General features: G+C 43.4%; 1 protein-coding gene across 1 annotated transcript in view; it reads left to right on the plus strand.

The window, feature by feature from the left end:
- Positions 1-12,573: 12,573 nt before the first annotated feature.
- The window catches only part of LOC140454023 (EH domain-containing protein 3-like), a 104,167-nt gene continuing 89,920 nt past the window's right edge, over positions 12,574-26,820 (plus strand). Inside the window, exon 1 of the mRNA XM_072548966.1 lies at positions 12,574-13,001. Coding sequence (XP_072405067.1) covers positions 12,574-13,001 — 428 coding nt within the window. The remainder of the gene's footprint in view (positions 13,002-26,820) is intronic.

The following is a 26,820-nucleotide window of genomic DNA, read 5'->3' on the forward strand; positions in this document are numbered from 1 at the left end:
TCATGGACTAGTCAATCTTCACAGAACTGCATTCAATGCTCTGGCATATTTCTTTAAATAAAGAGACCAAAGCTATACACAGTACAGTACTCCAAATGCAAACCACAGGACCATCAGTTATTGAAGCAGAAGTACACCATTTAATCCATCCAGTCTGTTCTGCTATTTAATGAAATCTTGGCTGCTTCGATTACCCTCAGCTCCTTTTTACTACCTTTTCCACACAACCCTCAATTCCCTTGTAAAAATCTGTTTTTCCCAGACTTGGGAAACACTGAACAGTTTCCTTTTGCAGTAAAAAACTCACAAGATTCACTACACTTCGAGATAAAGAAACACCTCATCCCAGTCTTCAACACATAATCTCAGAATATGGGGTTATCCCACACAAGGAAATAACCTCTACCTCTACTCTGTCAATTCCCCTTAGAAGCTAGTGTTTCAAGGGAGGTCACCTCTCATCCTTCTAAATTCCAATTAGTTTAAACCCAACTATCTCAATCTCTTCTTACAAGACAATGTGTCCATACCTGGTAGCAATCGAGTCAACCTTCACTGCACTGCCTCTAATACAAACTAAATCTTTCCTTAGCTAAAGGTATTCCAACTGTGGTCTGACTAACGTCTTAAAAGGAAGGCTGTTTTGTAAAAACTGTTCACGCTCTACTCCCTTTGAAAGAAAGGCCAACATTCCATTTGTCGCCTCTATGGGGGCAGCTCAGTGGTTACCACTGCTGCCTCACAGCACCAGGAACCCGGGTTCAATTCCCGCCTCGGGCAACCGTGTGTGGAATTTGCACATTCTCCCAGTGTCTGCATGGGTTTCTTCCAGGTGCTCCAGTTTCCTCCCACAGTCCAAAGATGTGCAGGTTAGGTGAATTGACCATGCTAAATTGCCCATAGTGTTAGGTGCAGGGGTAAATGTAGGGGAATGGGTCTGGGTGGTTTGCTCTTTGGAGGGTCGGTCTGGACTTAGTGGGCTGAAGGGCTTGTTTCCACACTGTAGGGAATTTAATCTAATTACCTGCTGAATTTAAATATTAGCATTTTGTGATTTGAATTGGAGGTGGCACAGGACAGGGTGACAGTAGGCACACAGATACACAATATGGCCACTGAACCATAAGTTGGCCACTTCATACACAAGATGGCTGTCAGACCACAATATGGAGAGAGACAGCAGAGCAAACACAGATACTGCCTGGGGACACCAAGATGCCAGCAAAATGCACTCAACCTTGTTGATTAGTTTAAAATCAGGTGGGGAAAAGAGAATATGAGTAACATGTACTGCCCACCGAGATGTCTGGGTCCAGCAAACACCTTTGATAGAAATGCTAACCATTTGATATGGACTCAATACAAAAGTGCTAATAACCAGGGCTGCAGGATTCGTCTTTCTCAGGAAAGGGCGATTAACACTCATTAATACAATAATGGACTTCCACGCAAACATTGAAATAGACAATGACCACACCGAAACTATTAATTATTCTACAATGTTTACAATAAACAAACTATGTTACAAAGACAATAACATCACTGATGCTACAAAATGTATAAGAATATCTTGACATGCGCTCCAGGTTGAGAGAGGACTTGCGGCTGGCCACTGTCCTGTTGGTGTCTCTCTTTCTGTCCCCCCCACCCCTGTTTATCCTTGTACAATAAAGTTGGTTGTTGAACGCCAACACTGACTGAGGCTGGTGATTTTCCCCACAACAGACTCATGGATGATGATTTCTAAATCCCTCTTTTGTACATTTCTGTAGTCTTTCTCCATTTAAAATAATATTCAGCTCCTAAACTCTTTCTACCAAAGTGTAGAATTTCACACGTCCTTATTTTACATCACATCTGCCAGGTTTTGCTCATTTGCTTAACCTGTCTATATCCCTTTGCAGACCACGTGTCATCTCACCACACACTTCCCATGTGTTTGTGATCCAAAAACTTGGCTACAGTATTATATTTAATTCTCCACATCCGAGTCATTGATGTACTGTTTATTCTAAGTATTTTTGACTGCAACACTGGTTCCCTTCATAGCACTCAATTAGTTCCAGGGTTGCTATCCTCTGTCTTCTATGAGCAAGACAAACTCTATCCATACACGTATACTACCTCCAATACCATGGACTCTTACCCTATTAAGGAGCCTAATAGATGTTAACTCAAACATTTTCAGAAACAAAAAAAAAACGTTGTCTTCACACTGTATCCTTTTTATCCAAACTCCTTATCTTCTCAAAAGAATTCTCGTTATTTGTTTCAGGACAATTTCCCCTTCAGAAATTGCTGACTGTTTGATTTTATTATGATTTGCTAAATGCTTTGCTATTCCATCCTAATAGACTATTTTCTCAATAACAAATTGTAAGGGACCTGGTCTAAAGTAACCTGTTTTACGTCTCCTTCCTTTTTTAAATAAGTTTTCTAACCAAGTGGGACTTTTCTAGAATCTAAGGATTCTTGGAAAATTACTACTAGTACATGACTATTTCTGTAGGTACTTCCTTTAATGTCCTAGGATATATCCCATCTGGTCCAGGCAACTCAATCTTTTGCACCATTCGTTTCCCTTGCACTTTTTCTTCAGGTTATTGTTATTTACATACTTACTGTCTTTTTTTCCCTTTGAGGTAATTTTGAAATGCTCTTAATGTGTTGTACTATGAAGATTGAAGCAAAGTATTTATTCAACTCTTCTCTAAAAAAGGTGCCTGTGTTGACTTTGGCACCTCCCTTTCTTAAGTACTTGCTGTCTGTCTTGATATTACTTGAGATTTATGCTCAATGTTTATGTTCTCATCCTTTAATACTACTGAGTTCTATTTTAAAGCTGTCTCAACTTTCTGGCTTAACAGTTACCTTTCACAATTTTTTTTCTCCTTTTCAATCTGTTACTGTACTAAGGCTTCCCTGGTTAACCACTGTTGCCTTATCCCATTCCTCAAATTCTTCTTCCTTACACAATGTCCACTTTAATGGAAGATTAACCTGCATACTTTTGTTTGTAATTCTCTTCACTGTGACATTATTTTTTTATAATTTACTTGCTGCATCTGCATGCTAAATCTTTGTGATCCATGCACTGGGACACCTCAATCCCTTTGCATCTCTCACCATTTAGATATTTTTTTTTATTCTTCCTGCCAAAATGAGAAATGTCACATTTTCCCAAATTGCTCACCATTTGCCATATCTTTGTCCACTCAAAATCTACATTTATCCTTCGGTCCTCTTCACAACTTACTTTTCTACTTGCCTTTGTGTCATCAGCAAATTTAGCAACCATACTTTTGATACAACTTTTACAAATGATAAATGAAGTAAAACATTGAGGGCCCAGCATTGATACCTTCATGTTATGAAGATGTAGGTATACTATACCTCAAGAGTTAAAATTGAGCAGAACGACCTGACAACACCAAGTGTTCTGAACAAGATCAATGTAATATGTGGTCCAGTAGCTAAGGTAGCTGGTTGAATTAGGCCAGTTTAAATTATAAAGGTAAAAACAATGACTGCAGATGCTGAAAATCAAATACTGGATTAGTGGTGCTGGAAGAGCACAGCAGTTCAGGCAGCATCCAACGAGCAGCGAAATCAACGTTTCGGGCAAAAGCCCTTCATCGGTTTTTTATTCCTGATGAAGGGCTTTTGCCCGAAACGTTGATTTCGCTGCTCGTTGGATGCTGCCTGAACTGCTGTGCTCTTCCAGCACCACTAATCCAGTTTAAATTATACCCCCCACACAAAAACAAAAGACTGCAATCAAGTTTGAATTTAGTATATTGACAATATTAAAAGCCAATGACACAATCCGATGCTTTGGGGGTATAAGACCAGGAGAAATTTGAACAGTTAGAGAATTGCCAAAAGACCAAACAGATATAGGCTGCTAGTCAGAACTCTCAGGAGGTACCTGTCTAGAAGTGGAGTTTGCACACTGACCTGTAGGGCAAATCTACCAAGGAAGGTAAAGAGAAGATTTGACTGCTGACTGGTTTTGAAATGTGAATTTTTCAGTAAATCTTAAGTCGGTGGTTTTATCAGATTAGTATTATAGAACGAAGAGGAAGAGACAGGTTAGAGGAAGGAGTTATAAAATAGTTGTTAGTTAGTTATTCTCTGTTATACTTTAATAAAAGTTGTTAATTTGTACATTAAATAGTTCATGGCCTCAAATTTTAACTACACAGGATAAATCTTTTCTGTGTTGCTGGTTAAAATTAACCATGAGCATAACATTCAGCACATGAATTTATACTTTTTACCAATCTGAAAAGGTCCATTTACGTCTACTGTTTCCTGTCATTTAGTCAATCTTTGATACCTGCTAGTATGTATCATGCAGGAATATGGATCCACTATCCCTGCAGCCACATCTGTTAGAACCTTTGAATAAAGCTGAGCAGGTCCTAGGAAGTTACTGGCTTTTATTTATTAAAATTCTCTCTGAATAATGAATATTGGTAACAATTATTCCAAGTTCTGCACTCTTGGCCATCCAAACCAACAATTTTTCTCAACTAAGCAGTCTTGCAACATTGTAAAAACAATGACTGCAGATGCAGGAAATCAGATTCTAGATTAGAGTGGCACTGGAAAAGCACAGCAGTTCAGGCAGCATCCAAGGAGCAGGAAAATCAACATTTCGGACAAAAGCCCTTCATCAGGAATAGGGGCAGAGTGCCTGCAGGGTGGAGGGATAAATGAGAGGAGGGTGGGGGTGGGGAGAAAATAGCAAAGAGTACACTGGGTGAATTGGGGTGGGGATGGAGGTGATAGGTCAGAGAGGAGTGTGGAGTGGACAGGTGGAAAGGAAGATAGGCAGGTAGGACAAGTCATGGGGAGAGTGCTGAGTTACACCGGGCGAGTGTCCCCACCCTCCTCCCTGACCTATCACCTCCAACCCCACCCCCGTTCACCTATTGTACTCTATGCTACTTTCTCTCCACCCTCCTCATTTATCTTTCCGCCCTGCAGGCACTCTGCCTCTTTTCCTGATGAAGGGCTTTTGTCCGAAACATCAAACTTTCCTGTTCCTCCTTTCCTGCCCGAACTGCTGCTTTTCCAGCACCACTCTAATCTAGAGTCTTGCAACATCCCAAGTCTCCACATTCTCTATGCCTTATAATTATGTTGGCAAAAGGAATGAGGGCATGTGGTTCCCTAATATTTTTGATCTGCTTTTTGTGCCTTTACTGTGAGGTCTCTAACATTTTCCAATTATAATAATTCTCCTATAATCACTAAAGGACCAGCAGGTATCTTTTGATGTTAAATAACAGGATATCAGTAGGTCATTAATTTCTGACGACTTTGCCTGAAGACACACCCAAGTCACCACTTTGCCTCTCTTCTTAGTATGACTTAGTCAGAGTCATACAGCACAGAATTAGACCCTTCGATTCAATGAATCCATGCTGACCATAATCCCAAATTAAACTAGTCTCACCTGCTGGTTCTTGGTCCGTAACCTTCCAAACATTTCTTATTCATGTACTTATCTAAATGCCTTTTAAACATTGTAACTGGGAGTTCATTCCATACAAACCACAAAAGCATGGTCTTTAAAAAAGACATGAGTGACAATCTCCTCTCACCTTAAATATGCCCCCAGCCTTGAAATGTCCCACCCTAGAGAAAAGACACCTACCATTGACCTGATCTATACCCCTCATGATTTTATAAACCTCAAATAGGTCACCTCTCAACCTCCGACACTCGTGTAAATAATCCCAGCTTGTCTAGCCTCGCTCGACAACTCAAATTCTCCTTTCCCAGCAACATCCTGGTAAACCTCTTCTCAGCCCTGTCCAGCTTAATAATACGCTTCCTATAACAAGGAGAGCAGACTGAACACAGTACTCCAAAACAGGCCTCAATGTCCTGTACAAATTCAACATAACATCCCAACTCAAACTCAAAGGCCTGAGCAATGAACGCAATACTTCAATGCTCCTGTCAAGTTCTCTTACAATGAAGACTAACATTGTAATAGCCTTCCAAATAAATTAAAAATGAATTGATAGGATTTGCATGGCAGTGGCTGGGATACCATTAATTGCTCCATATAAAGATCGATTGTGCTGAACATGGGACCCAAGGCACCTCTAAAATCCCACTCCAACACTTTCTTAGTGAAATCAAGTACAAACTAATCATTTAGGTCTGTCATTTTGTATTCACCATTACAAATTCACTTGACTGACTAATAGATCCATGTTCATTTCAGCCAAATACTTCCTCCTTATGAACCTATACAAGCATTTAAGAGAATTTTTTATGCTTTTTTTTAAGTTTCAATTCATATTCTATATTCCCTTTCCTTATCAATTTACTGATCCTCTTCTGCTGTTTTCTGGGAACATCCAAGCATATAATTACTGCGATTTCAGGCAACCTTCCAGGCTTTTACAAATCTTATTTACTCTGAACATCCTTTGCCAGTCACAGTTGTGCTTTTTTCAGTTTTGCAACTTGAAGCAACATATAGTCACTATAAATTATAGAAACATAGAAAATAGAACATATAACAGCTACAAATATTGAAACAGAAACAGGAGACAAACATTTGGCCTTTCCACAATAAGTAATCTAATCTAAAAAAAGCCTACTTCACCATTCAACATAATCATAGTTGGTCATCTAAGTTAGAACCCTGTTCCCACTTTCTCCCTGAACCCTTCGATCCTTCTCGTCCAAAGAACCATATCTAAATCTTGTTTAAAGATTTCGTACTTTGGTTTCAACTGTTTTTTGAAACAGAATTCAAAAGGCCCACCACTCTCGGTAAAGAAATTTCTCATCTCATTCCTACATGACCTACCCTGTGTAACCTTTGCTTCTGAACTCTCTGGTCATAGCATCATAGAGATATGTAGCATGGAAACAGACCCTTCAGTCCAACTCATCCATGCCTACAAGATATCCTAGGTAAACCTAGCGCTATTTGCCAGCATTTGGCTTGTATCCCTCTCAACCCTCCCCATTCACATATCCATCCAGCTGCCTTTTAAACACTAATTGTACCAGCACTTCCTCTGGCAGCTCGTTCCATTCGTGCACCACTCTGCGAGAAAAAGCTGCCCCTTAGGTCCCTTCTAAATCTTTCCCCTCACCTAAAATTCATGCCCTCTAGTTTTGGACATCCCCACCACAGGGATAAGATCTTCACTATTTACCCTATCCATGCCCCTCATGATTTTATAAACCTGTATAAAAAGGTCACCACTCAGCCTCCGACACGGAAGGAAAATAGCCCAAGCCTATTCAGCCTCTCCCTAAACCCTCCAAACCTGGCAACATCCTTGTAATCTTTTCTAAACCCTTTCAAGTTTGGCAACATCCTTCCTAAAGCAGGCAGACCAGAATTGCACACAATATTCCAACAGTGGCCTAACCAATGTTCTACACAGCTACAACATGACATCCCAACTCCTATACTCAATGCACTGAACAATAAAGGCATAGTTTGCACTTGTAATATCAGGTGGTCTGTCATGTTGAATGAGTCATTGAAGAACATAAGAACTAGAAGCAGGACTGACTAGGCTGTCCAGCCCTTCAAGCCTACTCTGCCATTAAATGCAATCATAGCTAATCTTTTCATGGACTCAGCTCCCACCGTATCCCTTCATTCATTTATTTTTTCAAAAAAGTATCTGCCTTAGCTTTAAAAAGTGTTTACTAAGGTAGCATCAACTACTTCCCTGGGCAAGTAATTCCATCGATTAACAACCCTCTGAGTTACAAAGTTCCTTCTCAATTCAATCCTAAATCTGCTCCCTGTAACCATGAAGCTATGCTCTCTTCTAACTTCACCTGCTAGTAGAAACATCCCATCTACTATTTTAAATTGATTCCCTTCATAATTGTGTTTCTATAAGATCCCGTCCTCATTCTTCTGAATTCCAATGAATATAACCCCATTCTACTCAGTCTCTCCTCATATGCCAACCCTCTCAACTTCAAGTTGACCTAATGAACCTACTCTACACCCCTCCAGTGCCAATATATCCTTTCTCAAGTAAGGAGACCAAAACGCCTTGTACAGCTATAACATTACCTTTCTGCTTTTAGCAATGCCCTTTTGCAATGAAGGGCAAAATTCCATTTGCCTTAATTACTTGTTGGACATGCAGACCAACCTTCTGTGATTCATATTATTGATGTGCTCAGCAGTTACAATAGCTTCTCCAATCTAATATTCAAAATTAGCCTTTGCATTTAGTTGGTAGAGCAGTCTCAGGGAGTAAGTCAAAGATCTTTTTCCCTACTAGGGCTGTCAGCACAACAGAAACATCCTTTTCATCTGAAGAACCCCAGTGACAGAATCAAGATCAGAATCAAACATGCTATTCACAGTTTAGATGAGAGTTGTGACTTGCAGATTGTTGTAAGGTCTCTGTAGAAAATGGCTATCCTTAGCCAGTTTGAATGCAGTTCAAAACCCAGGAGAAAAAGTGAGGACTGCAGATGCTGGAGTTCAGAGTTCAGCATGTAGTGCTGGAAAAGCACAACAGGTCAAGCAGCATCCGAGGAGCAGGAGAATCAATGTTTCGGGAGCATAAGCCCTTCAGCAGACTGATGATACAGTAGGCAGCATGTTAGTCTCAATCTGAAGGTCCAGAGTTTAAAACCCAACATGGCTGCTATCACAGACTGTGAAATCATGCTTTTATATTAAGTATTAGATTAGCATAAATCTAACCTTTGTCATTTCGCAAGATAACTCCAAGTCTCAGCTCCTGAATTGAATGGTTACTATTTTCCATGTTAGTAAAATAGGAAATACCTTCAAGGAAGCCACTGTCAATGAGTTTCTGTTTCCAGTTAGCAGTAGAATATTGGGACATGCATTTAAAACTGAAATGTGAAGGAATCACTTATCTAAATATAATGAATGTCTGGAATTCTTGACTATAGGAAACTATGGGGGCTACATCATTGAATGTATTTAAACAGCAAGGAGTCAAGTACTCTGAGCTCACACAAAGCAGGAGTTAAGTTCTTGGACAGCTCAGCCATGAAGCTATTGAAATGCAGGGCAGGCTAGACTCAAATGGCTACTCTTACAGTTCTTATATTTTAATGTATATTTGTAGAAGTGCTTATTGAATTTATAACATTTGATCTTTCTTAAGTACAGTCTGGTTTCATCAACTGGCTAATGGTAGCTGAATCACAAGAGAAGTCAGAAGACATTTTGGAAGGTTTTAAAAAAAAAGACAGTCCATTTTAAAAAAGCAATTAGAGTTTGTTACAAAATCAACATTATTGTACATATGTGACAACTATATATAAAACACACTGTAGAAACTCACCTTGGTTCCTTTGACAGTACCATATGTACCAAGTGTGTCATTTCTACTACCAAAGGAGAAGAGCAGGAGGCTGGAAGAATACAGCAAGCCACGCAGCATCAGAAAGTCAAGCAATCAGCATTTCAGGTATAACCCTTTTTCAGGGCTAGGCTTGAAGGAGAGGGGCAGTAGATACATGAGAATACCAGACTCATGATTATCTGGTTCAGAAGCTTAACTTTGTTAGTTGATTCAGTTGAGTCGATTGATTACTTAGGTCAGTTGAGTGGATTAAGCTTTTTTAACTAACTCAGTTGAAAAGGTTAAAGTGATTGAACACTTCATTAACCCAACTGTGTCAGCTGGACTAGTTTGTTAACCTAGTTGAGAGTTAATAGTGTCATTTAACTGGGTTCAGCTGTTTTAATTGAGCTAACTCAGTTTGTTAATGGAGTTCAGCTATTTAGATATTGTAATTAAATGAACTCAGGTTGGAAAACTCACGTAAGTTGGTTAATTTACTTATAGAGATATACAGAACAAAAACAGACCTCTCAGTCTAACTCATTAATACCGACCAGATAGTCAAAATTAATCTAGTCCCATTTGCCAGCACTTGGCCTACATCCCTCTATGCCCACCTGGATACCTTTTAAAATGTTGCAATTGTGCCAGCCTCCACCACTTCTTCCAGCAGTTCATTCCACACTCAAACCATCCTCTGCCTGAAAACGTTGTGCCTTAGATCCCTTTTACATCTTTCCCCTCTCACCCTAAATGCAGGCCCTCCAGTTTCAGACTCTTCCACTCCAGGGGGAAAAAAATCTTTGTCTATTCACCCTATCCATACCCCTCGTGATTTTAAAAATCTCTATAAGGTCACTCCTCAGCCTCTGACACGCCAGGGAAAATGGCTCCAGCCTATTTAGCCTCTCCCTGTTGCTCAAACCCTCCAATCCTGGCAACATCCTTGTAAATCTTTTCTGAACACTTTCAAATTTCTCACTATTCTAAAAGTAGCCTAATCAATGTCCTAAACAACTACAACATGACCCCCCCAATCCCTATACTCCATCCTCTGACCAATACAGGAAAGCATGCTAAACTCCTCCTTCACCATCCTATCTTTCAAGAAACTATGAACCTGCACTCCAAGATCTCTTTGTTCAGCAACACTCCCCAGGACCCTACCATTAAGTGTATAAGTCCTGCATTTGCCTTTCTGAAGGGGAGCACCTCCGACTAATCTCGCTGAATGAGTTAACTCAGCAGTTTCCTCGTGAAACTAGGTTAAAAAATCACACAGCACCAGGTTATAGTCCAACAGGTTTAATTGGAAACACCAGCTTTTGGAGCACTGCTCCTTCGTCAGGTGGTTGTGGAGTGTAAGATTATAAAACAGAATTTATAGCAAAAGTTTACAGTATGATGTAACTGAAATTATACATTGAAAAAGACCTGGATTGTTTGTTGAGTTTCTCATCTGTTAGAATGACCATGTTGGTCTCAGTTCTTTCATATGTGAATCACAAAACTTTTTTTTAAAAGTTACATTCTCAAGTGAATTTTAACAATTAGTGTCTGCCTACCCAGATAATGTATTGAAGGTGTGAGCTCCCCTGTGTGATACTGTCTGTTTCACAATGTTTAGACTGATTCTAATCTAAAAAAATGAATTTATAAAAACTTACATGGATTCATGCAGTTTTTGAGCAAAGTAAAATGTAACTCTGCAAGGACAAATTCACTCCACAAACTTTCATGTGTATATCTGTGAAGAGCAGGTGCATGTGAGTGAGTATAAATGGGTACAAGTCTGCGAGAGCGTGTATGTATGAGTGTGTGGTGTATAGTGCAATGGGGTCACCTGTAGTGTGATATGAACCCAAGCCAGCCCCAGTGGTACCAAACTTGGCTATCAGCCTCTGCTCAGGCACTTTTCATTGCTGCCTGTCCTGAAGTCTGCCTTGGAGGATGGCCACCCGGAAGTGGATCTCGACTACAGGGAGATGCTGAAAAGGCTGTTTTCGCTGGAGCGTCGGAGGCTGAGGGGTGAACTTATAGAGGTTTACAAAAGTATGAGGGGCATGGATAGGATAAATAGACAAAGTCTTTTCCCTGGGGTCAGGGATTCCAGAACTAGAGGGCATAGGTTTAGGGTGAGAGGGGAAAGATATAAAAGAGAGCTAAGGGGCAACTTTTTCACACAGAGGGTGGTACGTGTCTGAAATGAGCTGCTCGAGGAAGTGGTGGATGCTGGTACAATTACAACATTTAAGAGGCATTTGGATGGGTATATGATTAGGAAGGGTTTGGAGGGATATGGTCCGGGTGCTGGCAGTGGAACTAGATTGGGTTGGGATATCTGGTTGACATGAACAGGTTGACCGAAGGATCTGTTTTCATGCTGTACATCTCTATGACTCTAAGCCTGAGGTCAAATGTCCTGGACCGCTGAAGTGTTCTCTGACTGGGTGGGAACACTCCTGTCTGTTGATTGTTCTGCGGTTTCTATTCATTCATTGCCACAGCCTGTCAGTCTCACCAATGTACCATGCCTCTCGGCATCCTTGCCTGCAGTGTATGAGATAGACAATGTTGACTGAGTCACATGAGGACCTGCCACATACATGATGGGAAGCATCGCCATGCGTAAAAGCACCACTACTCGTTACACCAGCATCTCCAAATCGTGGAAACCAACATGGTCATTCAAACAGATGAGAGACTTAAACAATCCAGGTCTTTTTCAATATATAATTTCAGTTACATCACCCTGTAAACCCTTGCTATAAATTCTGAGTCTTACCATCTTATGCTCCACAACCACCTGATGAAGGAACAGTGCTCTGAAAGCTGGTGCTTCCAATTAAACCTGTTGGACTATAACCTGGTGTTGTGCGATTTTTTACTTTGGACACCTCAGTCGAACACCAGCACCTCCAAATCATGGTGAAACTAGTTAGTTAATTGGGTTAATGAGCTAAGTCAGTCAGTTAACTTGAAGTTTGTTAATTAAATTTAGTCAAGTGAGCTAACATAGTTGCCTAATTTGATGAAGCTGGTTAGTTGATTTAGTCAAGTAAGCTCGGTGAAACTGGCTAGTTCAGTGAGATAAGACGGAGATGGCGAAGTTCTTGACTGTCAACGGTGACGGGAAGAATGGGGTCGAGAAACTTATCAGCCACGCCTGAATAGCGGAGCAGACTGGATGGGCTGAACGGCCTAATTCCCGCTTCCCCCGACCCGCGCGTGCAGGATGAAGCCGTTGGTTGACGTCACTGGAAGAGGACGGCGCGCGGGGGCGGGAGCTGTCTCGAGCTGCGGCTCCTTAAAGCGGAGCGGCTTCGGGGGAGACTTTCAGGAGGAGGGACGGGCTTCGGGCTTTAAGGAGGTTATTGTTGTCGCTGTAAACTGCTGCTTTAGTCTGGGTTTACATTTTCCCAGGTTATCCGGCAGCATGTTCAGCTGGCTGGGGGCGCATGACCGCGGCAAGAAGGATCCCGAGGTATTTCAGACGGTGACGGACGGCCTGAAGAAGCTCTACAAAAGCAAGCTGCTTCCCCTGGAGGAACATTACCGCTTCCACGAGTTCCACTCGCCCGCCCTGGACAATGCGGATTTCGACAACAAGCCCATGCTGCTGCTGGTCGGTCAGTACTCCACCGGCAAGCCCACCTTCATCAGGTGAGCACACACCAGCCGGACCCTCACTCACTGTCACCCCCCTGGGTGAGAGGGAGAGGGTATTGCACAGGGGAATCAGGCTGCACTGACCCTCACTCACTGTACCCCCCTGGGTGAGAGGGAGAGGGTATTGCACAGGGGAATCAGGCTGCACTGACCCTCACTCACTGTACCCCCCCCCCCCTCCTGGTTCTACTGTAATGAGGGGTGTGTCAGGAAGATTAATAATGAGAAAAGCTCATACAGTATGGGAGTAAGTCAAATCGTCAAGGTAGACCAGAGCTTGGCAGAGCATGAGGTAGGACTGATAAATTAGCATTGCATTTCAATACAAGAGGCCTGACAAGCCAGATGAACTTGGGGCAGAGCTGGGGACGTGAGACTGAGATATCATAGCTATTATAGAAATGTGGGTCAGGGATGGGCAGGACTTGCAGTTTTAATGTTGAAGTGTTAATGCTATGGGAGAGAAACAAAGGGGGTCAAGAGAAGAGGGCATGTGGAGTATTTCTTTTTGTTTGGTTCGGGATAACACTATCCCTGTACTTTGGTGAATCTTCCAGGAATATTTCCCTGTGAAAGCATAGGTAGAACTGAGAAATAAAGGGACAATCACCTTGTTAGGATTGTGTATTATAGTGCCCTTCTCCCTGCCCCCAATAATCTGTAGGAAATTGAGATGCAAAAACGTAAAAGTATCCCTAGAATAATAGGGTTGTAATGGTGGGGGATTTTAACTTTTTTTTCCCCAATCCTGGAGTGTCAGTGTTAAGGGCTTGAATGGAGAGGCATTTTTAAGGAAGTTCTCCTGTATGCACTTGATCAGTATGTAGATGTTCCTACTCGAATAGGAGCAATAATCCCTTCAGTTGGGGAATGAGGCAGGGCAAATGACTGAGGTATCAGTGGGGGAGCGCATGGGGCAAATTACCATAATGCTAACAAAGCTCCTATGGAAAAGGATAAACTTGATCCAAAAAGTTGGAAGTTCTAGATTGGTGTAGCCAATTTTGACAGTTAGGGAGGAATTTGAAAAGCTGGGGGAGGGTATGCACAGGAAATGGGATGTGATTGGGAAGTGAGTCAAAATAATGAGTTCACAGGCAGTATGCTCCTGTTTAGTGTGGAGGGCAAGGCTGGTAGGTGTATAGGAATACTGGATGACAAGAGAAACTGAGATTCTGGATTAGTGGTGCTGGAAGAGCACAGCAGTTCAGGCAGCATCCAAGGAGCTTTGAAATCGACGTTTCGGGCAAAAGCCCTTCATCAGGAATAAAGGCAGTGAGCCTGAAGCGTGGAGAGATAAGCTAGAGGAGGGTGGGGGTGGGGGTGGGGAGAAAGTAGCATAGAGTACAATGGGTGAGTTGGGGAGGGGATGAAGGTGATAGGTCCGGGAGGAGAGACTGGAGTGGATAGGTGGAAAAGGAGATAGGCAGGTAGGACAAGTCATGGGGACAGTGCTGAGCTGGAAGTTTAGAACTAGGGTGAGGTGGGGGAAAGGGGAAATGAGGAAACTGTTGAAGTCCACATTGATGCCCTGGGGTCGAAGTCTTCCGAGGTGGAAGATGAGGCGTTCTTCCTCCAGGTGTCTGGTGAGGGAGCGGCGGTGAAGGAGGCCCAGGACCTCCATGTCCTTGGCAGAGTGGGAGGGGGAGTTGAAATATTGGGCCACGGGGTGGTGTGGTTGATTGGTGCGGGTGTCCTGGAGATGTTCCCTAAAGTGCTCCGCTCGGAGGCGCCCAGTTTCCCCAATGTAGAGGAGACTGCATCGGGAGCAACAGATACAATAAACAGAGGTTCTGCTCAAGAGAAAGGCATATGTCAGACATAGCCAGTTGGAGTCCAGTGAATCCTGAGAGAAGTAGAAAAGCAGTGGGAATATAATCAAGAGGGAAATCAGAATGAACATGAGGTAGCTTTGAATAGTTATGGATAATCTGAAGAGGTTGAGTACACAAAAGGCAGAAGAGCAACTAGGGGGAAGAATTGCTCTCACTAAAGAGCAATGTGACTCCTGTGTGAAACCACCCAAGATGGGTGAGATACTAAATTAATATTTCTCACCCTCTCCACGGTAAATAATGACATGGACGCTGTGGTACTTGGAGAAAAAGAAATAGTGATTGTATTGAAAAGTCTTCATCCAAGAGAAGAGGAGATGCTGGAAGTCTATCAAGATAGATAAATTGTCAGTATTTCCCGAGCATTGTAGCAAGCCAGGTAAGATTACTTGGTCCCTTTGTGAATTTTCTTAGATATTTGTCATTGACAGCCACGTGAACTAATGGAAGACTGAAGATTGGCTAATGTGCTATTGCTTAAGGCTATAAGCAAAGTCTGGCAACTATACACTGAGCCTGACCAGTGGGGGTCAGCTCTATTCTCTCCAGTTACTGTTTTGTCCTGAATATTTGTAGAGTACCTTTTGGATTTCCCTTAACCCTATTTGCCAAAGGTATTTAATGTCTCATATTTTTTTTTTGCCTTCCTGATTTCCCTGTTCAGTGTAACAGGCAATAGAAATATACTTTTCTAGGGATTCTTTTTAACTCGACTATCTATACCTTGACATATGCTTCCTTTTTGTCCAAATTCTTTCTCTAGTCATCCAGCATTCCTTCCACCTACCAGCTTTGTCCTTCACCCTAACAAGAACATAGTGTCTCTGGATGTTATTTTGCTTTTGAAGGCTTCCCATTTTCCAGATGTCTCCTTACCTGTAAACATCTGCCCCAATCAACTTTTGAAAGATCTCTCCCCATACTGTCAAAATTGGCCTTCCTCCAATTTAGTACTTCAGCTTTTAGATCGGTCTATCCTTACCATTATTTCAAAACTCACAGAATTATAGTCACTAGCCCCATAATGTTCCCCCAACTACAGCTGTTACTCACCCTGCCTTATTTCCCAAGAGTAGGTCAAGTTGTACACCTCTTTCTAGAGGTGCACGTATAAACATTCAAATTTTCTTGTGCACTAAACAAATTCTGCACCCCCCCCCAGTTGATGTTTGTTTTTTCTTCCCCTACCATAAGTACCCTAGTATTCTTACAGATAGCAGAGGTCTCCTTACAAGTTTGTTTCTCAATTTCCCTCGGACTATTGCATTATGTGGGGGGGGGGGGGCGTTGTATAAAGACTCACTGTGATTGAAGAAATAATCTATCCTAATATGGATTCCTGTTAACAGGCAGTTTGTTCAGAGGCTTCTTGCATGGAGTGAAGAAGCCACTACTTTAGAGACCGTGTGCCCTGTTTTTCTAACTATTGGGTAAGCATTCTCAGGATGATACATTGCAACACTGTCTCCTGTTCAATTCCTACGCAGGAGAGAAATCACTGGTATCATGACTTTCATGGAAAATAAAATTTCCATAGTTCAGTTAAATGAATGTGGTGAAGTATTGAAGATTTTAAGAGGAATAATTCCACTACTTCAGAGAAGGAGTCTGCATTAAATGGAGAGCACTTGGCCTATTGTATACCTGAAATACACAGACAAACAGACATTGGAGATGAAGTCAAATAGTGTGTGGGGAATGGCTTTCAGTCCAGCAATATTCTGGGTGCAGTCACACTAACATCTTGTGCAGTTCCAGAACCTCCTCCCAGATTTGAACCAGCATTTTGTTTGGAATAAATATATTAAAAATGCCATTTGCTCTACCCATTTTGTTTCCTGCATCAAAGCACAGTTTCACATTTCCTTGACTCTTTAATTCAAAATAAAGATCCCAAGAGAGTTTGGGGTGGATGTGAAGGGATAGGAGAACTTGAGCTGGTTTAGGCTGCCATAAACTGGTTTCCCTGTTGCTGTTCTCCACAGTAATTTTTAAAATTCAGATGGTGAGTCCCACTATCTTGTCAACAAATGACTGGGACAGACGAGCCAAAGAGGAATTCAACAAAAGCTGTAACACAATGAACCCAATGTTGTTGCGCTCATCCTCTTGCCGCCCGACAATGGAACCTGACCAAGTTTACTGACAAACTGGTGTTTAATTGATTATGACTAAACTAAAACCAACATATTAATCAGTGTATTCAGTCTGCAATATTACATTGCTCTAGTCATTTGTAGTCAATGTAATACACTTAGTCACCATGGGATTGACTCCGCTCATTCACCAAGATACATTGTTGGACTTGGTCCTTGGAAATGAGTTGGGCCAATTTGGATGAAGTGGTAGTAGGAGACCGTGATCATTGGAGCTGATGCTACAAGATGGTGTTGGAGAATGACATGCGGCAATTCAGGGTGAGAAAAACATTTGACAAGAAAGCTGGTCAGATTGACAGGAGCAAAGAGGATGGCAGGAAAACCAGGAACTGAAATGGGCTACCTTCCAAAAAGAGATGGTTGAGGTCCAGTTAAAGTATGTTCCCTCCAAACAGGAGAAGGTAGGACAAAAATCGAGTCCCTCAATCAGAAAGGAGGTAGAAAGCAACATTGGCAAGAAAAGTGCTTCTAAATAAGGTGTATGGCAGAAAATACAGTTAAGAAGCTGTTGGCATATTAAAGGTTCAGAGGTGAGGCAAAAAAAAGCACATTATGACAAAAAACGAGCAGCTAACAAAGAGGAATCCCGCTCTTCAATAGAGAGATAAGAAATCAAGGAAGAATAGAACCGATTAGAGACCAGAGAGAGGATTTACAAGGAGGGAGGTGGTATGGCTAAGGTGTGAAATGAACACTTTGCATCTATCTTTAACAGAAGAGGAGGATGTTGCCCAGGCCATGGTGACCGAGGAGGGAACATGGTCACAAGAGGGTTCAAACAGGGATAGGGGATACAAGCTGTCGTTAATATCTGGTCCTTTTGATTTGAATTCGTTTTTCTGTGAAGCGGTACAAACACCAGAGAATGCCACTGTACTGGAAAGACTAGGAAAGTACATTAAACCATTGGGAGGTGCTGCCATATAGAGAATGATGCACCCACCAACAGATTCTGGGGCAACTTCCGTGCAGTTAAGTCTATTGAATGGACTCTCTGCTCCAATGATGCTGAGTGTGCTACATCGCACAGGGCGTACAAGAGAGATCAATGTTACCTGTAGTCCTCCGTCTAAATATCTTGTTCTGAGCCTTACTGTGATATGCCTGTAGTGCTCATAAACAAAGCTTTTCACTGTACTTTGTACACCTGCCAATAAATCAATTACCTGGATCCAGCAGTTTTCTGAACCTCCACTAATCTGAGTAACACTGAACTGGATTGAGAAACAACCTTTCTCCTCATCCCCTCTACTATGTCCAGTGTCTGATTATCAGGAAAAGGGAATATTCTATTGCCCATGTAGAGAGTGGAGTTTTCATCCTGACCTGTTGTTCCTTACAACAGTAACCAGTGTTCACCGCTTCCACTCTCTTCCCTCTTTCTGGTTCCTGGGCCACTCCAATTCAAATTTGAGGTGTCTATAGTGTGACTGGGAGCTCATGACGAATTCTAAATGCCTGAGGAATGTGTCTGGCACTTTGTGGTTCCACCTATAAGATCCTTCCCCCTCCAGACTCCACTCCACACCCGCCTTCTTCCTCCCCTCCTGTTCCTGAGCCTCCATGCAAGTTCCCACTTTCCTGCCCCCTTTCATTGTGCTGCAGAGTTCAACAAGTGCAACCTCTGACCTCCGACACAAGAGCACAAAGGTGACTGTTGTATGTCACTTTTAAATAAACATCAGGTGCCTCGTGATTCTCGTGTGTAACTAACTTTCAGATGAAGGTGGAACATCATTACAAAAGGGGCTCACTATAATGAGTAATGATGGGATACAAATCAGTTTCCTGCTCACAAGAATTCATCTTGGAATGGAGAATTTTTAGTACCTATCTCATTACATTAGCCACATGTTTCCCACTCCTTCAGAGCTCCTGAAATTTCCTTGAGTGTGCCTGTGATCAGGTTCACCCAGTAAATGTCTTGTTCTTCCTGCAGCTCCCAGTGTGTATTTGATTGTTAACTCCATTATAGAGTTGAAATGATAAATCCATTATAGAGAACCGGCGACAAAACAAATAACATTCAGGAGTTCTTCCAGATGCTGTGATGAAAGACTCAATTTTTACAAATGGTGAACAGTCTGTTTAAACACTTTCCAGTAACTAAATAATTCAGTGTGGAACTCGCTCAGAATGAGTGTGTCAGAGAATGATTTGAAATCTGACCACTGCATGATTTCACATGTAACAACTTCAGTACTTTGTGGTCCGCAACATATCCTAATTACAATGAACTAACTCATCTACAGAGTGGTCATTCTGGAATTATATCTGGCACCAGATCCTTCTTAATCCCCATGTGGGAATAAATCATTTTTAACAATTACAACAGAGAAATTTTGCTGTAGTGATTAATGTTTGTTTCCCAATGAAAGACATGGCACCCATGGACAATTGACTTTCACCCCTGTAAGTACTGTTTGAAGACTTTAAGCTCATGTCACAAAAATGTCCAGAAATTGGTCAGAAATGAATCTGAAACCATCCAATAATTTGGATTTGAAGAGGAATCCTCATTACAAAGACTATTAAAATGAACAAGCAGTCAGAACTGCTCTGTCAGGGACAGATCAACCAGAGCTGGAACCAAATTCTGGTTATTGTGTGGCTGGAAAACCACATAGTTCTTCCATATTGGGTTGAGGGAGTGGAGAGGAACATGGCAGATGGAACAGGATTTTGAGAAATGTGATGGGAGCAAAATATGGACCAAATAAACAAGTGGAATGTTTTGAATTGGTGAGTGACTGGAAAATGTTGGTGTTCAGAATGGCGTGAATGTCCTTTTTTGTGAACCGTAGAAAGTTAATGGATAGGTTCAGCAAGCTATTAGAGAAACAAATTATATTGTATCCTTTTGTTACGACGAGAGTGGAGAGTAAAGAAAGTTTGCATCAATTGTAGCGGGGATGGGCTCCGGGGGGGGGGGGGGGGGTATATTGTCAGGTAAGTGAGAAAAAGCTTGGCCTCCATCAAGGGGCCAGTTTGTAGTTAGGGAAATGTTGGTTCAGCTGGGACAAATTTGGAGGGCAGTGGGACTGATGGATCTGGTGGGGTTGAGAGGAAGGTGATGATGTGTTGAAGAGGCAGTGTCAGGTTCAGAGGTTCAAGGAATGGGGTGTGGTGCTCCCAGGCTGGAAGGAGAAGTCTGTTCTACCTGGGTCACTTTGGGTGGGGTTTCACATTATTGAGGTGGGTGGGGGGGAGCGGAGCTGTGTATTGTGTGGTGAAGGAGAAATGCAGGTGGTTGTCAATTCTAATCCTGTTGGTAGGATTAGGGGGTGTCTGTTCAGGGGCAGCTTTTGGTTGTAATGGAGTTGGGTCGAAATAAGGTTTCAAGCCTAGGCAAAAGGAGGGGTTGTTCTTTTGCTGGTGATGGAGTGGCGGGAAGTGTCAGTTCCAATGGGACTGTGGTAGTGAAGGGGAGTAGTGGGTCAGTAATGAGGTATTGGCAGACTCCTGGGATTGGTGGGGAGTTGAAGGTATTTTGGGTCCAGCTGGGTCAGTTTGTCCAGTCTGCCTGGGTCATGTCGGGGATGTTATCGGGTTCAAGGGAAACAGCGGAAGTTGTTAGTGACAATGACTGGTTCATAAATGGTGTTTTGAGGCCAACTTTGATGTTACTGAGGCCGAATAATTTTGAATGAAGAGTAAATGCTGTATTCTTGGTTAGGGATGTAATGACTGACTGTCAGTAGATGGCAGTATTTATAAACAGGATTGAAAATGTGTCGCTGGAAAAGCGCAGCAGGTCAGCAGGTCAGGCAGTATCCAAGGAGCAGGAGAATCGACGTTTCGGGCATGAGCCCTTCTTCAGGAATGAGGGAAGTGTGTCCAGCAGGCTAAGATAAAAGGTAGGGAGGAGGGACTTGGGGAGGGGTGTCGGAAATGCGATAGGTGGAAGGAGGTTAAGGTGAGGGTGATAGGCCGGAGTGGGGATGGGGGCAGAGAGGTCAGGAAGAAGATTGCAGGTTAGGAAGCTGGTGCTGAGTTCAAGGGTTGGGACTGAGACAAGGTGGGGGGAGGGGAAATGAGGAAACTGGAGGAATCTGACTGCATCCCTTATGGTTGGAGGGTTCCTAGGCGGAAGATGAGGCGCTCTTCCTCTAGCCGTCGTGTTGCTATGGCCTGGCGATGGAGGAGACCAAGGACCTGCATGTCCTTGTTGGAGTGGGAGGGGGAGTTGAAGTGTTGAGCCATGGGGTGGTTGGGTTGGTTGGTCCAGGTGTCCCAGAGGTGTTCTCTGAAACGTTCCGCAAGTAGGCGGCCTGTCTCCCCAATATAGAGGAGGCCACATCGGGTGCAGCAGATGCAGTAAATGTTGTGTGTGGAGGTACAAGTGAATTTATGGTGGATATGGAAGGATCCATTGGGGCCTTGGAGAGAAGTAAGGGGGGAGGTATGGGTGCAAGTTTGGCATTTCTTGCGGTTGCAGGGGAAGGTGCCGGGAGTGGAGGTTGGGTTGGTGGGGGGTGTGGACCTGACGAGGGAGTCACGGAGGGAGTGGTCTTTTCGTAACGCTGATAGGGGAGGGGATGGTCCATTTAGAGATGGCGGAAAGGACGGAGGATGATACGATGTATATGAAGGTTGGTGAGGTGGTAGGTGAGGACCAGTGGGGTTCTGGCCTGGTGGCGATTGGAGGGACGGGGCTTAAGGGCAGAGGAGCGGGAAGTGGAGGAGATGCGGTGGAGAGCATTGTTGATCATGTGAGGGGAAATTGCGATCTTCGAAGAAGGAGGCCATCTGGGTTGTATGGCATTGGAACTGGTCCTCCTGGGAGCAGATGCGGCGGGGACGAAGGTATTGGGAACATGGGATGGCATTTGTACAGGAGGCAGGGTGGGAGGAGGTGTAGTCTCGGTATCTGTGGGAGTCGGTCGGTTTATAGTAAATGTCTGTGTTGATTCGGTCACCCGAGATAGAAATGGAGAGGTCGAGGAAGGGGAGGGAGGAGTCTGAGATGGTCCAGGTAAACTTGAGGTCGGGGTGTAAGGTGTTTATAAAGTGGATGAACTGTTCAACCTAGTGGGAGCACGAGGCAGCGCCAATACAGTCATCGATGTAGTGGAGGAAAAGGTGGGGGGTGGTGCCAGTGTAGCTGCGGAAGATGGACTGTTCCACATATCCTACGAAGAGGCAGGCATAGCTGGGGCCCATGTGGGTGCCCATGGCTACTCCTTTGGTTTGGAGGAAGTGGGATGATTGGAAGGAGAAGTTGTTCAGGGTGAGGACCAGTTCAGTCAGTTGAAGGAGGGTGTCAGTGGAAGGGTACTGGTTGGTACGGCGGGAAAGGAAGAAGCGGAGGGCTTTGAGTCCTTTGTGATGGAGGATGGAAGTGTACAGGGACTGGATGTCCATGGTGAAGATAAGGCGTTGGGGACCGGGGAAGCAAAAATCATGGAGGAAGTGGAGGGTGTGGGTGGTGTCCTGAATGTAGGTGGGTAGTTCTTGGACTAAGGGGGACAGGACCGTGTCGAGGTATGCAGAGATGAGTTCGGTGGGGCAGGAGCAGGCTGAGACAATCGCCACCAGGACAGAACCCCACTGGTCCTCCACTACCACCCCACCAACCTCCATATACATCGTATCATCCGTAGTCATTTCTGCCACCTCCAAACGGACCCCACCACCCGGGATATATTTCCCTCCCCTCCCCTATCAGCGTTCCATAAGGACCACTCCCTCTGTGACTCCCTTGTCAGGTCCACACCCCCCATCAACCCAACCTCCACTCCCGGCACCTTCCCCTGCAAGCGCAAGAAATCCAAAACTTGCACCCACACCTCCCCCCTTCCCTCCAAGGCCCCAAGGGATCCTTCCATATCCGCCACAAATTCAACTGCACCTCCACACACATCATTTTCTGCATCCGCTGCACCCGATGTGGCCTCCTCTATATTGGGGAGACAGGCTGCCTACTTGCGGAACGTTTCAGAGGACACTTCTGGGACACCCGGACCAACCAACCCAACCACCCCATGGCTCAACACTTCAACTCCACCAAGGACATGCAGGACTCCTCCATTGCCAGACCATAGCAACACAACGGTTGGAGGAAGCGCACCTCATCTTCTGCCTAGGAACCCTCCAACCACAAGGGATGAACTCAGATTTCTCCAGTTTCCTCATTTCCCCTCTTTCTCCTCCCCCACCCGACTTTGTCTCAGTCCCAACCCTCAAACTCAGTACCACCTTCCTAACCTGCAATCTTTTCTTCCTGACCTCTCCGCCCCCACCCCCACTCTGGCCTATCACCCTCACCTTAACCTCCTTCCACCTATCGCATTTCCAACGCCCCTCCCCCAAGTCCCCCCTCCTACCTTTCTGGGGACACTTTCCTCATTCCTGGAGAAGGGCTCATGCCCAAAACGTCGATTCTCCTGCTCCTTGGATGCTGCCTGACCTGCTGCGCTTTTCCAGCAACACGTTTTCAGCTCTGATCTCCAGCATCTGCTGTCCTCACTTTCTCCTTTTATAAACAGGATCCCCGGATTCTGAGATGGGTCATTGGAGGAATTCCCAATATGGGCACATGTATATAATCTGTCTAACGAACAGTTATTGTATTCACTAGTTGGCAGGTATAATGGTATACCTTTCTCTAGGTAAGGAGACCAGAATTATACAATGTGCAGTTTGGGCAAGACAGAACAATTTCAGAATTAAGCACCTCTCACTGTTCAATATGTAGAAAAAGGCTTTCAGAAAAATTTCATTCCAATTCCTGTGTAAAACATGTTTGAATTAATCCACCTTTTTATTTTATTTTATTTGATGGAAGAGATTTTTCAAGATTTCTGACGTCTTGTTCAAACTCCTTCAGGAAATCAAATACTAGTTCTTCATATTCTTTCCATTCAAATTAACTGTGAGAAGTCCTGCAATGGAATTAAGAATATAGACATTTAATTCTCATTTCTTGTGATAAAACCTGTCTGGATCTGAGTAGATTAACAGGGCAATAAGAACATTAATCAGTCTTCCAACCTTTTGAGAACCCTCCATCATGCAGTTCAATTGTGATTACAGAAACAGAATCAATAGGTGATCAGAATGGACAGAACTGTGGCTGATAAGGGGATGCATTTTTGTGAGGTGTTGCAATAAATGGATTGACACTTCAGAAAATTGAACAAGGAAATTTTGGGTGTGCCAATATTTGAAGGAAGCATTACTTGGGATAGTAACTAGCAAAGCAAATGGAATGTTGAGTTTATACTGAGAGGATGGATTACAGAATGAGGGAGGTTTTGCTGAACCACAGTGGAAGTCTGGAATTGCCCCAACTTGAGCATTGATTGGCATTTTAGGAAATATGTGAGGTTGCAAAGAGGTTTTATGGAAATGGTTTCACAAAGGAGGACTAAGCAACTGATGAGAAACAAGGAAATGGAATATGAATGAAATCTGGTTTTTAAAAAAAACATGGACTACAAAAACCCATCTACTTTACTCTGCCATTCAATGAGATCATGGCTGATCAAATAATAAGACCATCAGACATTGGAGCACAAATTAGACGACTCAGCCATCAAGTCTGCTTCACCATTCAATCATGGTTGATCAGTTTCTCAACCCCATTCTCCTGCTTTCTCCCGGTAATCCTTGATACTCAAGAACCTAATAAGACCATAAGACATAATGCTCAATTCCACTTTTCTGTCTTTTTCCCCATAAGCCTAAATTCTGTTGCTGTTTAAAAATCTGTCTATCATAGACTTGAATGAACTTCATGACCCAGCCTCTGCGGTCATTCTTTCCCTCTGAGAGAAATAGTTCTTGCTCCTCTCCAGGTTAAAATATAACCGCTAACTAACTGCTTGTTGACCCCGAGAGCAATGACCCATCATGGGCTTTCCACTGGAAATAATGTTCATTTGTGCACATTTACTCCCGTTGTAATGAAGGAGCACTCTCTACCAAGTTTCTGACTGGAAAAGATGCACAAGAGATCCGGTAAGGTTAGCAGTTTTCTTTCTTAACTACATTCATGAACCAATAGGTTTGTTTTCTGACAATCGGCAATGATATCATCATTGTGATGATTAGGCTCCAGATACTTATTGAACTCATTCCACCATTTCCTGCGGCAGGTTTGGAATCCGGATCCCCAGAACGTTAACTGGGGTTTTTTTTGTGGGGGGGGTTAATAGTCCAGCAATCATACGGCTAGGTCATTGCCTCCGCATGTCAGATAGTTTGTTCTTACATTGCTTCCAAAATGGTGACCAGCTTCTGGATCAATTCTGTCAGAGCCTGGTTTGAAGGTAAATTGAATTCTTTTCTGTTTTGTTTGGGTTGTCTTACATTGGGAGCCCAGAATCTGGATCTTCTGGTCCACAGCTACAAGATCTATACAGTTAACAATGGACGTCCCCGAATTAAACGCAGCTGCAATGCTGTTCTCAAACTGTTAGGATCTGACTGTAGCTAAGGGTAGTGGCCACAAATTGAACTGAATTCTTTCAGCTAATTGACCTATCAAGGCTGTCCCTGGTGAGAGATGAACATCACTGAAGGCAGACAAATGCCAGAAATGTTTCAGACTACAGGTAACTACAGGTATTAATCAAGAAACTCTGAATGTTCTGGGGACCTGGGTTCAAACCCTGCCAAGGCAGATGGCAGAATTTGACTTCTGTCTATTTTTGTGGAGTTAGAAATGTACTGATGACCATGAAACCATTGTCAATTTGTCAAAAAAACCCATCTGGTTCATTAATGTCCTTCAGAGAAGACAATCGCCCATCCTCCCCTCACGTGACTCTCAACCTACAGCAATGTCGTTGACTTGTGCTGCTATCTGAATTGGCCAATCAAGCCATTCAGTGGATCAATTGCTACAAACTCTGAAGGAAACGTAACTGGACTGACAATCTGGCATCAACCTAGGCATCTGAAATGACTGGCAGAAACTGGCCTGCTGACTCTGCAAAGTCTTCCTCGCTAACATCTGGGGGTGAGGGCCCAAATTGGGAGCTGTCTCACAGACTAGTCAAGCAAAAGCCTAACATGGTCATTGTCACTGAATCATACCTCACAGACAATGTACTAGACGCCACCATCATGATCCCTAGATATGTCCTGTCACAGACCCCGCAGAGGGGCTTGCCCTGGAAGTCTGAAAGATTGACTCTGGACCCAATGAAGTCTCATGACTTCAGGTTAAACATGGGCAAAGAAACCTCTTGCTAATTATCATGTGCTGTCTTCTCTCTGCTAATGAATCGATAGTTCTCCACGTTGAACAATTCTTGGAGGAAGCAGTTAGAATTACAAAGGCACAATCTTACTCTGGGTTGGAAATTTCAGTGTCCATCCAAGAGTGGCTCAGCAGCAGCACTACTGATTGTGCTGGTCAGATCCTGAAGGTTGGGTCTACAGCAGATGGTGAGGGAACCAACAAGAGCAAGAAACAGACCTCATTCTGATCAATCTGCCAGACACATCTCACCATGGCAATTGGCAAGAGTGACCACTGCACAGCCCTTGTGGAGACAAAATCCCACCTTCACATTGAGAATAGCTTCTATAGAGCTGTGTGGCACTTAACACAATGCTAAATGGCAAATCCACCAACTCCAGACTCTGCATCCATGAGGTGCTGTGTGCCATCAGCAGCAGAATTGTACTCCCGGCACAATTTGCGATCTCATCGCCCAGTATATTCCCCACTCAACCATTACCGTCAAGCCAGGAGATCAATCTTGGTTGAACCTGAGCTATAGATCAGGTGATGGAATAGGTAGTGAACAGGCAGATACGGCATGCGGAAAGTCTGAGAGGAGAGCTTGGCACTTGATAGGGCAAAGC

Source organism: Chiloscyllium punctatum, chromosome 3, assembly GCF_047496795.1.
Source record: "Chiloscyllium punctatum isolate Juve2018m chromosome 3, sChiPun1.3, whole genome shotgun sequence".
In the NCBI taxonomy this organism is placed as follows: domain Eukaryota; kingdom Metazoa; phylum Chordata; class Chondrichthyes; order Orectolobiformes; family Hemiscylliidae; genus Chiloscyllium; species Chiloscyllium punctatum.